General features: G+C 52.8%; 1 protein-coding gene across 3 annotated transcripts in view; it reads left to right on the forward strand.

Annotated features, from left to right (window-relative positions):
- SH3PXD2B (SH3 and PX domains 2B) overlaps nt 1–15,645 on the forward strand; it is a 50,963-nt gene that overhangs the window by 11,084 nt on the left and 24,234 nt on the right. For 2 of the 3 annotated variants that reach the window (XM_033517678.1, XM_033517679.1), the window contains exons 1-2: nt 3,017–3,092; nt 10,124–10,200. In XM_033517678.1, coding sequence (XP_033373569.1) covers nt 10,187–10,200 — 14 coding nt within the window. In that variant the 5' untranslated portion in view covers nt 3,017–3,092; nt 10,124–10,186. Of the gene's footprint in view, nt 1–3,016; nt 3,093–10,123; nt 10,201–13,847; nt 13,940–15,645 lie in introns of those variants that run through there. The other variant, XM_033517677.1, reaches the window with a different exon arrangement.

Genomic DNA, 15,645 nt, shown 5'->3' on the forward strand with positions numbered 1-15,645 from the left:
GGTCACTGGTGTCACCTCCCTGCTCCAGCAGGGCCATCCCAGAGCACAGGGACAGCACAGAGGGCTCCGGGATATCCCCAGGGAGGAGATCCCATCCCTGCTCTGGGATCTGTTCAGGGCTGGGCACTGCCCAGGGAAGTTCTTCCCTGTGTTCAGGAACCTCCTGGGCACCGGTTCCTGCTCGTTCCTCTTGTCTCATTGAACAAATCCTCTTGAGAAGAGGGAAAAGCTCTTCCACTGCATTGTGGAAATCAGAGGAGAAGCAGAGCGTGGCACACCTGATTGCCTTGAGGCTGTGGGGTTTTGGCAATGATTTCTCCAAGCTTTTTCCAGCTGGGAAGTGACATGTCCTGCAGCAGCCAGATCTCTGGGGTCACCCTGTGTGGTGTAAAACCCTCTGGCACTGCAGCATCAGCTGCTTTTTGGGCAAAACCCTCTGCTTCCCAGGAATCCTGCTGAGCAGGGACATTCCCCTCTCCCCAGGCTCCCCTGCAGCACTCTTAATTGCTCTAATTAGGATATTATCTTACCAGTTTCCTGTTGCTGAAGCAGCTCTCTGCCAGCATGAGCTGCTTTTCAAAGGCTGCCCATCCCTGGGGGTGTTATCCTGGTTTATTTTTCCTGTATTTTCCTGTGAACGGACAGCTTGGGATGGGGACAGGGAATTCTCACAGTCTGCCTCACTCCACTGCCCAGACATTCCTGGGTAAGGAAAACAGCTAACTGATAAGATAAGTTGGTGGTAGAGATAAATGTGGATAAACGTGCCCTGTGCTGGTGTGGGAAGCCTGGGCTGGACACCCCACTTGGGATCCAGTCCTGGCTCTGGGAAGCTGCAATCCCTCTCCCTGCTGCAAAGGGGTCAGTATAAAGTGGGATACAACAGCTTCCCACATCATAAAAGACATCAAAATTCTTCAAACTGCATCCACTCCAACCTTTTTTTTTCCTTCTCTGTCACAAATACTTAAAAATGATCTTGGAAGGGGAGAAACAATAGATTAATTGTTGCTGGGTTGTTTTTTTTTTCCCCTTCATTTTTCTCCCTGAGCTGGCTGAGTGCATTGCTGAGTACGAGACTTGGCCCCTCTGTTTTGTGTCTGTCTGCATCTCCCCTGCCCTGTCTGCCCATCTCCCTGGGATCTTGGCTGGGAATGTGATGTCTGGAGCTTGGATGGGAACCTTTGCTGTAAAGAGGATTTGTAGGAGTCTCCCCATGCCAGCCTCCCTGCCACAGCTCTTGGGAAAAGGTGTTCCACCAAGAAAACCTGGCACTGGAATCTGCAGACCATCCTCTGGTGCTTGTCCCTGTGTCCCTATCCCAGGGTTTGTAGGGTTGCTGAACTTTTAACCTTTTCCCATCCCTTTTCCAGAGCTGGGGTTGCTTTCCTTGGCAGGAGCAGCGTGACAACCTGTGCTGCATCCCCATCCTGCAAAATCAGCAGGAGCAGGGAGGACACGGGGAACCTCAGAACGTGGAGCTCTGCCAGCTGGCTCTGCCTTGTCCCTGCTGGCTTCCCTTGGGTCTGGAGCTGCTCTTTTCCACCCTCTGTTTTGTGCTTTCTGGGTTTCTGTGGATCTCTATCCCAAACTGCCTCCCCTGCTTACAGCCAACTTGTTTTCCTTGGAGTGAGGTTTTCAGCTGTTCTTCCCACAGGCTCATGCCCAGGAAAACCCATGAGCTGGTGTTTGCTGCTGGCTCCTCCAGAGCTGTGCAATGTGGCAGCCAGGCTGGCTGGGATCCACGGGATCAGCCCCCCTGCCCTCTCCTTCCCCACTTCTCCTCTTCCTGTGAATGCCAGAGGGTGCTCCAAGCCCTCTGCAACCTCTTCTCCTTGCAGCACAACAAAGGAGGGATTTGTTACTTCCAGGCAGGTCTGGTCTGGCTGGGCTGGTTCTTGTGGCACTGGGTTGGGCTGGAGCAGAGAAGGGTCCCCAGGCTGAGCAGTGCAGCAGAAGGAGCTGGAGATGGGCTGGAGTTCTGGGTGGATTTGGTGGGATCACATGGCTGGGAAGGGATCTGGGCAGAGGCACAGCCCAGACGTGCTGGTGGGAGAGCACTGTCTGTGCCTTGGAGGCAATCCTCAGCTGGGGCTGCAGCAGAGGCAGGGAAAGCTTCCAGTGCCTCCAGGATTGCTTCCAGTGCCTCCAGGGTTGTGCTGTTTAACCACAGTCAGATGTGCAGCGTTGGTGCCTTGTTTTCCTCACCCTTCTCCAGCCACAAGCTTCCCCAAGCTCTCCCCTGCAGAAGGAGCAGGGCTGGGGGCTCCTCTCCACCACAGCACAACAGGAATGTTCCACAGAGTGACAGGGATGTGGTGCCGGCCTGGATTTTCATGGGTTGGGGGAGATCTTGGCCTCTCTGGGGCTGCTGTAATGTCACCACAGTCTCTGGCTGGTGCCAGTTCTGGGGACATTTTTGTCACCTCCAGGTTGTTTTGGGAGTCAGCTGTGAACACAGCCCCGCTGTGCTCAGTGCCACCCTGGTTCTGAGTTCTCCTGTTCTCACTCTGAGAGCTCTTTCTGGTTTTCCTGTTGTCTTTGGGAGTCTTGGGGGAGTTTTTCATTTCTTCTCAAAATCCTTCCTTCCGTCTGTCCCCTCTGCACCAAACCTCAATAACTTATCCCAGGGATTGAGATCCAAGGAAAAAGTGTGTAACCACTGCATGTGAAGGATTGCAGAGGGCTGATGAGATTTTCCAGGTGCTCAGGACACTTCCTGGTCAGATTGTCTCCAGTGCTTCCATAAGTGCTGAATTATTCAGGCAGGGAGCTCCAACAGAGAGAGTCAGACCCATTTCAACACCTGGGGAGCAGGGAGCTGCAGAAATCCTGGGAGACACTTCAGATCCATGGGGAAAGCAAGGGAGAGTTTGCATCTCCCTCCCCTTCCTCATATCCAAAGGTTGGATATCTCTGGGCCTGTTCTGTCTCCTCTCCTGCTTCGTCCCCTCCTGGCCTTGTGCCTTGCCACTGAATCCCTGACTTTCCTCACCTCTTGCATTTCCTTTTCTAGATGCAGATGCTGGACAAGTTCCCGATGGAAGGAGGCCAGAAGGATCCCAAGCAAAGGATCATCCCCTTTCTGCCAGGTAGGAGAGGAGGCTCCAGCAAAATCCCTGCTGCTTTTTGCCCTGCAGGAGCTTTTTCCCAGTCTGTGTGGGAGTTTTGTGTAAAACCCACTGAACCACCACAGCAGCGAGTTCTTGGCCTGCAGTGTGTCCTTTAAAACCTCTGGATTTGTTAGCAGCGTGCCCAGGGAGTGTTAAACCCCTCAGGATTTCTCTGTCCCTCCAGAATTCCTGGGTGGAAGACCAAGAAGCCCCCAAGCACAGAGCAGGGCTGAGGGTGGTGTGAGGCTCCCCAAAACTGCTTTCCCTGTCCCCTGCAGCTCCAGGGGACATCCAGAGAGAAGGAAAGAACAATGGAATCCAAGCTGATCAACAGCCTCAGCTTCCTCCCGTGGTGTTTGGGAGTGACTGCTCCAAGACAGGATTTCTGTGGTGTGACATGTCCAACACGAGTGGTTTTATGCCCAAAGAACAGATGTGATAATCCTTGGCACTTTGTGGTGTGGGGGATTGCTGCTGGCTGCTGCTGTGGGGGGAAAAAGGATTCTAAATATGCCTTGGGAAAATAAGCAGCCTGTGGGGAGTCTCTCTGACCACAGAGTTGTCTTTACCCCCAGCCCTGAGCAGCTAATGAGGATATTTAGGAATGTCACGGCACCATAATCACTTCCAGTGGCTGTCAGGTCTGTTTAGTGCAGCCCTTTGTGCTGTGCTCTGCCTCCTGGCTCTTCTAGAAACATAAAGGCCATTGTGGGCTTTGCTTTTCTCTGAGTGGTGTGGAAAAGAAAAAAGGAAAAAAATCATTTCCATCCTTTTCTGAGCAAGAGGATCCTGTCTGGGTTTCTGATTCTGGCTTGTCCTGGCATTGTAGCATCAGCAAAAGCAAAGCTCACCTGATGTTACAGCAGAAAAGGCCTTGCTGTACAAGTGCTCCTGCCAGCAGGGAGAGATGGAAGCCAAATTGGCAAAGGGCATCACTTGGAAAAATTGGATTTGTGCTTTGGCTGTGCTGCACATGAAGAAAATTCCCACCAAAACGCTGCTGTTTTTGGAAGAGAAGCCTGGTCGGATCTCTGCTGCTCACACTCACCAGTATTTGTTTCTCCTTGGTGTTGGAATAGTTTCCCTTCGCTCAGAAAGATGTCACTGGGATTTCCACTGTGGGAAAAAGGGGGTGGAAATTGCTGGAAAATAAAGGCTGGGACAGCCTCGGGAGCCCTGTGCTTCGGGGAAGTTGTGATGCTGGGAGTGGGAATGGTGGTGCCTTTGGCCTCCAGCCTGCTGGAGCAGTCAGGAGCTGGTGGCTTTCCCTGGAGCAGTTCAGTGAGCCAGAACCTCCCCAGCGAGAGGGTGGGCAAGCTCTGCTTCTGGAAGAGGATTTCACCTGGGGGTAAGGGAAGGATCTTTCAATATTTACTGGCTGCACTGGAGCCTGATTCCTTCCTGGAGCAGTTCTTTGCTTTCCCAGTTTGGGATGATGACAAGTTTTGTTACAGCTGAACCCCAGCTTTGTCTCTCTCAGCCCAGGTGAGCTCAGTAAAGCAGCCTGGGACTGTTTTTCTGCCCAAAAAAAGGGTTTTTTTCCTGGTTCTATCTCCCTAGACTTGCTGGGGTTTGTGTTCAGCTTCTGGGAGTACTGGAGATTGTTCCCAATTGCAAATTGAGCATCTGAGTTTCATTACCAGGGGAGATTTGGCTGTGGTGGTTTCCTGCAAGTGCTCTGCTTTCTGGGAAGGCCCTTGTGGGGCAGCACCGGGCCTTGTGGCAATTCCCAAAAATCCCTCCTGCAGCCCTGGCTTCCTTAGCAAACCCCAGAGTGTCCCGAGCTCAGGGTCACCCCCAGGGCCTGAGAAGATGCTGCTGGGTTTGTGTGTCAGCCTGGATTCCTGGAAGGAATTCCAGGATTACCCACATGACACCCCCAGCCCGCAGGAGCTTTGTGCTGCCTCGTTTTGTGAGTGCCGGCTTGGATGATTTGACTTTTTATGGGAAATTCCTGGAGACTCTGGCCTCTTGAAGCAGGTCTTTGATGCTATCAGAAGGGCCTTTTGTTAAGTGCAAGTCCTTCAGCTCTGGTGGAGTCACAGAGCTGGGTCCTCCAAAGCAGAGCAGCTGCACTCGAGCCTTGGGGCCAGGGCTCGTCCCTTTCTGGCTCCTGGCACCGCTTTCATCCCACAGCAGAGCCTGGTGGGCTTTGGATTTTCCTGGCAGCGCTCCTGCTCTGTGCCTGAAAAGCTCTGCTGCCACGGAGGGGAGAATTTGAAGCGCTTTTTGAGCTCTCTTAGCTGGCCTGGAGCCCCTGGCAGAGGTTTTTGTGGCGCTGGAGCAGCTGTGGCAGCACCCAGCCCGTGCCTGGTGCCAGCAGAGCCCTGTGGAACATCCAGCCCAGCTGGAACATCCCCAGCGAGGTTCCACCCAACCTGGAGACCCCAGGAAAGAAGGAGCTGGGAAAACAAACGAGCTCAGCTGGGCCTGCCGGGGAGGCCCGTGCCAGATCCTTCAGGAAACAGCTTTGCTAAGGGACGTGGAGCCTTCCAAGCTCCGTGCAGATCCTGGCCAGCTTTCCTGCCTCGCTGGAAACGTGAGCCTCGGCAAGGAGGGGTTGCCTGAGGCTGAGCTCACTTTGGCTGTAAAATTGCTTTTTAGGAAGATTGAGCTGCGGACAGGAGTGAAGTCCCGAGAAGGGAGCGGGAGGAAGGGGGTTTGGGGAGGTCATTTTTAAAAGCAGAATTAGGCCTCCTTTCTGCTCCCTTCCCAGCCCACCGGGTGTGGGCATCAGTGCCACACACAAACTCGGGGTTTTTCTCCCAGAACAACTGCGAGGGTGCTTTAGCTCCCCACACAACCTCTGTGAAGGCAGTGGGGGAAAGCTCATCCCTTTTCCAGCTATGGTACCTGACTTTGCTCAGTCCTGTTGCATCTTCCTCTGAGCTGGAGGTGGGACAAGGGCCCTAATTGTTATTTTCTGCTCTAATAAGATGGGATTTCTGCTCTAGCAGCTTGAGAGAGCAGTCCCAGGCCTTCCTGAACCCCTGCACAGAGCAGATGCTGAGTGTGGGACTCCTGGAAACACCGTCTCCCATGGCTGATCCCCCATCCCAGGAATAGCTGGCTGCTCCAGGGGCTGGGATTAATTACGTGTACATTCAGGGCCGCCTTTTTGCTGAAGTGAGTTTGGAACCCGTGCCAGGGAAAATCTGGATGTGATTTGAAAGGTGCAGAGCAGTGAATTCTTTCCGAGGCTGTGGGGTGGGGGCAGAATGGGGGGACTCCTTCAGGGTAAAGCAGGAGGCACAGCTGCTTTTCCACTCTTGGAATTCCTGGCTTGGTTCACAGCTGGGATGGCCAGGGGGATGTCTTTGGGGTTCTCAGCTCGCTGGAGATCCAGCCTTTGGCTCCACAACTTTGCTGCTTGAGGTCCCTCTGCCTTTTTCAATCTCCAGCTCCTCGCTCCCAGTGTAGCACCAGCTGTGCCTGGAGAATTCCCACAGGAGGGACCAATCTGCAGAGCCCTTTTCCCTGCTTTTGTTTGTTTGGAGAGATTAACCCCTCCCGTGGCCTGCCTGCTCTGTCTCTCACTGCTGGAGACCCAAATTCCTTATCAGCCTTTTCCCCAAGGTTTCCTGGCACTTTTCAGTCCCATTGAAGGCCTGAAGCAGTGGGGACCAGGCTGTATTTTTTTTCCAGCCCCACCTTTGGGAGCTGCTCCATCAATTTTTGCTCTGGGTCAGTCAGATAAAGCAAATCAGCCTTGATTACCCACTGAGGAGTTTGGTTCTTCCACTCCTGGGAGAACAGATCCTTTCTGGCACCAGAGGAATTTTCATGGCCAGACAGAATACCTTCAGTAGAGCTTCTCTTTGCCTTTGTAGGGATTAACAGGTTTTTAAAATCCAGAAAAAGCAGGCAGCACATCCTGGAGCTGGGTGCTTGCACAGCCAGGGCAGCCATTGTGTTAGTGCCTTATCTCAGTTATCTTTTTCCAAAATCAACTTGTTTGACACGTTCCTGGGTGATAAATGCCCAGTCCTCTCTTAGCTTTGTTTGTGTAAAGGACAGTGTATTTTAGCACACTTCCTGCTGGAGGGAATTCCTGGTGCCAGCAGGGATGGAGCCTCACTGCTCCAATTGCTCATGCATAACATTATCTATGTAAATAAAAAAATCTAATTATTTCTGACTCCTGGGGTTGTGGCAAGTGGAGCCTGCAGCAGCAGTGACCTTTGCAGCTGCTGGAAAAGCCCATTATCAGCAGAGCTGCCTCCCCTCAGTGTCTTGTCCTTGGTGTTCCTCATCCTGAGGCAGGAGCAGTGCCAGGAGGGGAAAAATGAGTTTAGAATCATGGAGCCATGGAATGCTTTGGGTTGAAGAAGAACCTTAGAGGTCACCATGGGCAGGGACACCTTCCACTATCCCAGGTTGCTCCAAACCTCGTCCAGCCTGGCCTTGGACACTTCCAGAACCTGGCTGAGGATCCTTAACAAATCCTGGAAGCAGCCAAAGAAAATCATCAGGGAGAGAGTGCTGGGAATGGGGTGGTGGGAACCGTGCCCTGGAGCTGCAGCATTGCTCACAGCTCCCTGCACCCCTCAGTCCCCTGTGTTTCCCTGGTGTTTTGTTGTCTTTGGCCACGGGAAAAGCCCCACTGGACAGTTCTGCTATTCCCAAATTTAGGTCTGGGCCAAGGAAAACACACCCAGGGAAATGCTGCATCTCCCTGACCCTGCAAGTTGCCCACCTTTCCCTTCCAGGAGGGAAGTGGTTTCTCCTGCCTGTCAAGTCAAGGGTTTCTATGGCTGGATTTGGCAGCATTGAAGGGGCTGCAATTATGTTAATTAGGCATTTTGATTAAAGTCAGCTTTTTGTTAGAAAATAAACTTCCTTGTTGAAAAAAACAGATCTAGAGCAAATGGAGAGAGGAGCTGGATTTCCTGCTGGTTCATATGCTCCATGCCTGGGCTAATTTAAGATCACTTGTGATGAATTTATTCCCCCAAACTGTATTCTTTTTATTATTACTCACTAGCATATGTTTGTTAAACATTTCAATATTCCCACACCCAGAGCTTATTATTTCAGCCATTTATAACCTACCCACCCATCAGTGATTTCATTTTGGCAGACCTAGAACCAAAACAGCCACTCCCAACCACTGCCAGCAGAACTGGTGTGATCCATTCATCTTTTTCAGCAATCATCATTCAAACAGGATCCTCGGCAGCAAATGCACTGGGATTGCTGATGGGAAGGGAAACCTTGATCATTCTCTTGTTAGATGGAAAAGAATTGCTCAGGGCAAGGAATAGAGCTCCAACCTGGGTGCTGCTCCCAGTCTTTCCAAATAAATTCCCTGTTCCCAGGCTCTTCACCCTCAAAATAGAGAAAGGCTGGATAGAGGGGGATTTTGTTCTCACTCTGTCACAAATGCTGCCAGATTTGGCTCTTCTTGGCACGCTTTGAGAAGGAATGCACTGCAGGGCAGAGCATTTCCCATCACCAGTGTCCCAGCCCCGCTGCCAACAGCCCAGAAATGAGGAGCTGGGCTGGGCTGGGCTGACCCCAACCCTTTCACTGCAGGGCAAGGAAGGAGCAGCCTCTCAGTGGGTTCACTGTGTGCTCCTGTTTCAAAGCAGTAACTGAGCCTGGCAGGAGATTTGGCTCCTCCAGCAGGTTCTTGCTCGTGCTCTTTGCAAGCTGAAGTTGGCTTAGCTTCAGTTCATCTCTGCTTCAAAAATGCATTGGCAGCTTGCACGAGTCACCCGTGATCCAGCTCCTGGCCAAGACAGGGAGAAGCACAGGGGGTGACCCAGCCCTGGATTTAAAATTGGGATAAATCACCCAGGCCCTGGATTTAAAATTCTGATCAATGACTCAGTCCTGGATTTAAAATTGGAATAAATCACCCAGCCCTGGATTTAAAATTCTGATCAATGACTCAGCCCTGAATTTAAAATTGTCATAATCATCTGACCATTTTCCTGTGTCCTGTTCTTGGTAGCATCCAGCCCCTGGCTTCAGTAATTCCAGGGCTCCTGAGAAGACCCACAGCAGGGACAAAGCCATGGTGTGACTCTCCAAGTGCTTTTTCCCTTCCCTCACATGGTTTGCAAGGATGGAGTGAGGGGAGTTTGGCTTCTGGGTTGCCCCGTGTGACCCCTTTGATAAATGAAGGGATTCTTGCTCTCCTTGTGTTCAGGGATGGGATTGGAAACCCAAGCAGGCACCAAAAAGCCTTTCCTGTGGTATTGGAGATGCCAGGAGGAACTTGAGGGAGCTTCATTCCAACCCAACCCCCCAAAGCAGAATTTTCCAGGTGATTGTGCTGCAGAGCAGTGCCAGTTCCTGGAGCTTTGGGAAGCGGTCTGAAATCCTGCCACGTACCAACCCTTTTGATCCCGTATCTGTTTCGCTGTCTGCTAATGGCTTTTGTCTCATTAAATGCCAGAGAAGCTGTTCTCTGAGAGAGCAGCTTGAAGCATTTAGGACTCATTAGGCTTCAAAGGAAAGAGGCCTGTACCATAAGCCAGAGGGGAGGAAACGGAGTGGCAAGAGGATCCCATTAATGGAGAACAAAAATAAACCCCAGACAGGAAGGAAAATTCTATAGGTCTGACTCAGAGCTGCAGTCCCGACACTGAGGCTTCCAGGACCAGGAGCTGCTCGGGGAAAATCCCTCTGGCTTGGCTGCTGCCCACACTAGAGCTGGACAATGGGACAAGGGATGTCCTGCCAGCGTTTGCCAGGGATTCTGTCCCCACCAGCAAACAGAGAGGTGTCAGGCTTTGATGGGGGCTGCTCCTCATCATTGCCACACCAGTGAGAGACCAGGGGAATGCAGTTTGCTGGGAACTGTTTCCTCTTCTCTCCTGGAATGTCCTTGCCACCTGAACTGTGCCTGGTTCTGACCGGGTTTAATCTGTGTGAGGAAATGGGCTTTTTTTGGCTATGGTGCTTTTGGCTGGAAGAGGGTGTGCAGGGAAAAGGTCCTGAGAGGGTGATTCTGAAGAGTGTTGTGCTGACCTGCCCTTGTGTCCCCTCCTGTTGTGTTCCAGGGAAGATCCTCTTCCGCCGGAGCCACATCCGCGACGTCGCGGTCAAGCGCCTGATCCCCATTGATGAGTACTGCAAGGTAAGGGGGGCTTCCAACACCCCCCAAGGGCAATCCCAGCTCCATCCAGCTCCATCCAGCTCCATCCTGCTCCATCCTGCTCCATCCTGATGCACTGACACAGAATCACACAGAATCACCAGCTTGGGAGAGACCTGCAGGATCATCGAGTCCAGCCCAGCCCCACCACCTCAACCAGCCCACGGCACCGAGTGCCACATCCAGTGTTTTTTAACACATCCAGGGATGGTGACTCCCCCAGGGCAGATCATTCCAGAATTTTATCACCCTTTCTGGAAAAAACCTTTCCTGATCTCCAACCTGTATTTCCCTTGGCACAATTTAAGGATCACGGGGAGTGTGGGTTAGCCCCTGCTCTCAATCCCTTTTTTTATTAAAACCCACCCAGTTTAGTTTTCTCTGCTGGGGGCTTGGAGGCCTGGCTTGCAGGGGGCAGAGGTGCCCAGCCCCACTCCAGTCTGCACCCTGCTGCTGGGCTTTGCATTCCTCCTGCCCTTCCTCCAGCTGCAAAGCAGAACCAGCTCTGGAAGGGCTGGGAAGAACCTGGCTGGACATCACCACAGCTTTGGAGGGAAATGGTTGTGTGCAGGGCTTGGTTTGAAAGACTCAGCCCCTCAGGGAGCCTTTCCTTTCCCATCTCTTGGGAAAAAGCCTCCTGTTTCATGTAGCAGGCAGCACTTGAGGCTGTAGGATGGTGAGGTGGTTCCCAACTGGGATGCAAACTCCAGTTACTGGTTACAAAGGTGACTTGTACCTCAGAAAATTATTGGCACAGAGAGAAGGCTGAGACAACTTGCTCCATACTCTTGAAGGATATTAAAACTGGGCTGAGGTGTAAGGGAAATTAATGATTTTGGGGCAGATTTTTTTTTGGCAGGGGAAATAAAACACAACAAATTATTTTCACTCAAATCAATTGTGTCACATCTCCCATCAAAGATGTGCATTAGTACTTGCAGCAGCCGTGGTAGGACTGGTACCTCCAAAATCCAGTCTGAATGGTGCTGGGAATACATGAAAGACTGTAAAACCCACGGGAGAAGATAGGGAAATGGTAAAATACCCATCCCTTAGGTGAGGGAGGTGTGGCAGTGCCTTTGTGTGGCTGTGGGGTTTGGGCCTGAGCCAGGCCCATGGCTGGAATAACAATTCCAGAGATGGAGATGAATTAGGAAATGCATCTTGGCAGCTCTGCAGAGGGGCTGCAGATGAGGATCACCGCTGGCCAGGACAGCAGGTGAGGGCAGAGTGATGGAGATGTGCTGCAGGGTGTGCTCTGAGCTGTCCTGGGGGAAGCTGGTGGTGCTTGGCCCCTTGTCTCCCGAGCCACTGAACTGTGTCAGCTCCACAGACAGACGCGGCCGTAAATTCAATTTTGGGGAAGAAAACGTCCCTCGGTGATAAAATGCTGCAGCTGCCTCTTTCAGAGCAATGCCATTAGTGGCATAAAATATAATGAATCCATTTGACTTAACAACTGGAACGTAATGGCTGATGTTATATGACCCACTTAGGGAGCTGTGCTCTCCTCCTCCCGTTAATGCATCACCCAGGAATTCCGAGCTCTCCCTGCCCGGCCTGGAGCTGCTGCTTACCCGGAAAGCAGCTGAGCTGAGGTGGCTGTGGGACTGACCAGGGCCTGCAGAGACGTAAAAGGAGCAAGGAATTAGCAGCAGAAAGCTGTGTAAGGAAGTTTCTGCTGTATTGCCATCTCCTCTGAGGGAAGTTGGGTGTCTTTGTTCTCTGGGAGAGCCCTGCAGAGAGGATGGGTGAGATCTGGGGTGGAAGCAGGGAAGAGGAGCAAAGAGGGGGGAGCCACTTCTTTCACAGGCCAGTGCTCCTGCTGAAGGGCTCTGTTCCAGCTCCTGTGGTACTGAAAAATGTGGCAATATAAGATAAAGTGCGGGAAAAGCAGCGAAGGAATCAGAGCAACTGGTAAGAGCAATGAGATGCTAAATGAGACTTCAGACAGCCATGGGACTGGCAAGGAGAGGGAGCAGAGACCCAAAATGTCCTCCCATTTCTCCAGTTTATTCTCTTTGTGTTCCACATCTGCTGGTCTTTCTCGTGGTGTGGGATCTGCCTTCCTCCTGCCTAAGGGATTTTGGGAAAGGGTTTGAGGGAAGTTGATGAAGGAGCTGATGCTCTACCCCAAAGAGACTGAAATTGCTGCTGCTGGAGAATGATCCTTTCTCACTGCCTGCAAAACGGATTTTAATCCAACAAGGGTTCTCTGTCTTTGGTCCTTTCCCCTCAGGCCTGCAGGCAGCAGGATGGGAAAGGTGACTTTGCTGTGGCTCCAACACCATGGGCCAAAGCTGTGTCCTGGTGGCCCTGCCCAGGTCACTGCTTTGGGTGGCAGGGCCAGAGCTGGGACACACATCAGGCTGTTTGTGCCACGCTTGCTGATGTAGTGGCCAGCAGGGTCAGCTCTAGGCTTCCTTCAAAACACCCTGGGAAATGAGCAGTGGGCCTTGTGTCTCCTCCTTCCAGCACAGGGTGTTCCCTGGGATCACCCCTTGCTTCCAGAGGGCACAGAGCCTTCTCCAGGCCACAAAATCCCAGGATTTTGGCACGGGGGATATCGTTTAGATCACGGGATCTAGCTGGAGCTGGGGAGTGGTACCGCATGGGAATGGAATCCGTGCAAAACCTGCTATTTGAATAGCCCTTCCCTGGGCCCAAAAGCCATGGAGGGAGTGGTTTTCTCTCTGCTGTGTCTCACATGATCCTGTTCACGTCTGGCCCATGATTAGTGGTCTGACAGTCTGCTGTGCTGGCACTGAGGGACTGGCTGCTCAGTGCCTGGAAGGGTTTTGGGGGCCAGCACTTGGGGCAAGAAGGAGCCACATCTGATCTCTGTGGTCACCCTGAGGCTCTGCAGCTGTGGCTTTGTCTCCAGGAGAGAAATGAGGGGAGGTTTGCTCTGCCCACACTGCTGTCACGAGACTGCTGGGACAGCAGACAGAGGGGAGGGGCACTTGTACAGAAAACTGGTTATAAATCTGCTCCAGGTTGGGCTGCAGCTCTGCTCCCTGGTTTGAAATGCTCCCTTTTTCCATTGCCTCCCCAGCCAGGCACTCTCACCCTGCAGGTCCCACTGTTGGAGCTTTTTTACAACCAGTTCCTTGAAGGGAAGGAATTTCACATCTCCTGCTGTGCCACAGAGCAGCCTCCCAGCCCTGGTGTCTGTGCTTTTGCTTCCCTTGCTTCTCTCCCTGCCCCTTCCCAAGCTGCCATTGCCCAGGGAGGCATTTTTAGGATGTGCTGGGATAGCACTGTGAGAGTCTGCCACGTCCAAACTGCCCAGCCTGTCCCAAGGATGGCTGCTCCACGCTGGGAAGCTGAGCTGGGAGGCTGGATGGACACCCCTGTGGCTCTCACCCTCTGACATAACATCTGCCCAAAAAGCTGGAGCTGGCTAAGCAGGGCCTGCCCAGTCTCTGCTTATTCTCCTTTATTGCTTTATTGGGTGGGGTGCTGGGTGCAAGTGGGGCTCTCTGGGTTTGCTGTGCTTCTCTCCAGCCTGTGCTGGGATCCCCTGGGTGCCGCTCATGTCCCAGCTCCCTGCACTCCCAGGAGTCCTCCCTGGGCTCCTTGCACAGTTTTGGTGCTTCCCATCACCCGTGTCTGTGTTTGCTCCTCAGGCTCTGATCCAGCTGCCTCCCTACATCTCCCAGTGCGAGGAGGTGCTGCAGTTCTTCGAGACACGACCTGATGACTTGACCCCCCCCAAAGAGTGAGTTGGGTGGGTGGCTGCCACTGCTGGATCCTGCTGGGACACAAACTGGGATGGTGGTGTGACACAAACTGGGATCCTGGTGTGACACAAACTGGGATCCTGGTGGGACAGGAACTGCCTTGGACTTGCTGATATCCACAGTTCTGGTGTTCATGAGCAGTTCCCTAGCGAGTGAGAGATCTGGGATTTGGAGACTTCCATGGAGAGGCTGTGCAGCTCAGTGTGGACACCTCTGTCTCCAGTGGGGAAGTGGAAACATTCCATCTTCCCATGAAGTGTTGGTCTCTTCCTGAGCCTCTTTCTACTTGCAAATACCAGTCTCAGGAACACGATCAGCCTGAAAAGCCTCACTTCACACGTTTGCAGCAACCTCTGCCTCCTTGGAAAGGCGTTTTCCCTCAGCCATATCCACGAGCCCCATCCATAACAACGCTCCAGAGCCTCTCCATGCAAAGCCAGGAAGGTTTGCAGGGAATCTTGCGTGCCTTACACAACTCGGTGTGGTTCTAAGTCTTGTGACTATGAGCTGCTCTGGCCAGGAGCCACCCATCTCTTACTAATCATGAGCAGCATAAATCTGAGCAGCCGCCCCCGTGTCCTGCTCTGCTGCTCTCCCTTTCCCTGCTGCACGTGACACAGCTCCAGCAGAGCCTGAGCAGTGGAGGAGGCCTGATTGATTGTGAGGGGAAAGGCAATAAATTGATTTGACACCATTCTCTATTAGAAGGGTGTGGAGGTAGATAAAGGGATTTTGGTTTTTCTCCCCTGAGCAGCAGCTGGGCCTGTCAGGTCTCCAGCTCAGTATCATGCTTGGGTGGATACATCTTCTCCCTGGGTTTTTGATTATTTTCATTCCCTCTTTTAACTCCCCCTTCCCCCCTCCCTGCTTTCCCCCTTTGGCTCCTGATTCTATTGGCTCGGCTTTTCATCATTTCTCCAGCAGCTCGTGGTCATTGATGAGATTGGTCTGAGAGCCCCAGAACCCATTAACTAATTGCTTGCTGTCGCTGATGCTCTCATCTGTCCTGCCCAGCTATTGCTCACCACTTAACCTGCTGCCCCATGGGTCATCCCTCGGGGAAGGTCATCCCTCGGGGAAGGTCATCCCTCAGGGAAAACTCAGCCCAGGGACAAGCAAGGGACACCAGGACATCAGAGCTTGCAGGGACATCAGAGAGGGGGTATCAGAGGGTGGTGCTGTTTTGGGATGTGTGCCACTGCCTGTGTGTGGATCTTGGAGCCCTGCACGAGGGGAGGAGCTGCCCTGCAATAGGAGTCAGGTCTTGGAGCCACCTGCAGCTCGTGGGATCAGCCATGGGGGATGGAAGGGCAGCTTCAGTCTCTCACCTGCTCTCCTCACCTTTATTTTGTCTTTTAGGCTGAGCCAGAAACGAGGCAGGGTGGGCACTGTGGCCAGAGCATTCAGGGGTGGGTGCTGAGTGGGGCAGCCCTGTGAGCTGCTGTGCTCTCAGCTGGAGCTCCCAGCTCTCTGTCCTTGTAGCCATCAGGGCCAGTCCCCTGCCACCTCCCTGCTGTGGGTCTGAGAGACAAGCACTGGCTGGAGCCCAATCCCAAACATGTTTCTGTGGTTGGACAATCCACAGGGGATGGGGTGCAAAATTTTGTGAGTTTTGGCCACTGCAGGGCTGGGTGGGTGAGCGGGTGATGCTGAACCCAGTGGTGATTGTGCTGCTTCCCTTCCT

Source organism: Parus major, chromosome 13, assembly GCF_001522545.3.
Source record: "Parus major isolate Abel chromosome 13, Parus_major1.1, whole genome shotgun sequence".
NCBI lineage: Eukaryota > Metazoa > Chordata > Aves > Passeriformes > Paridae > Parus > Parus major.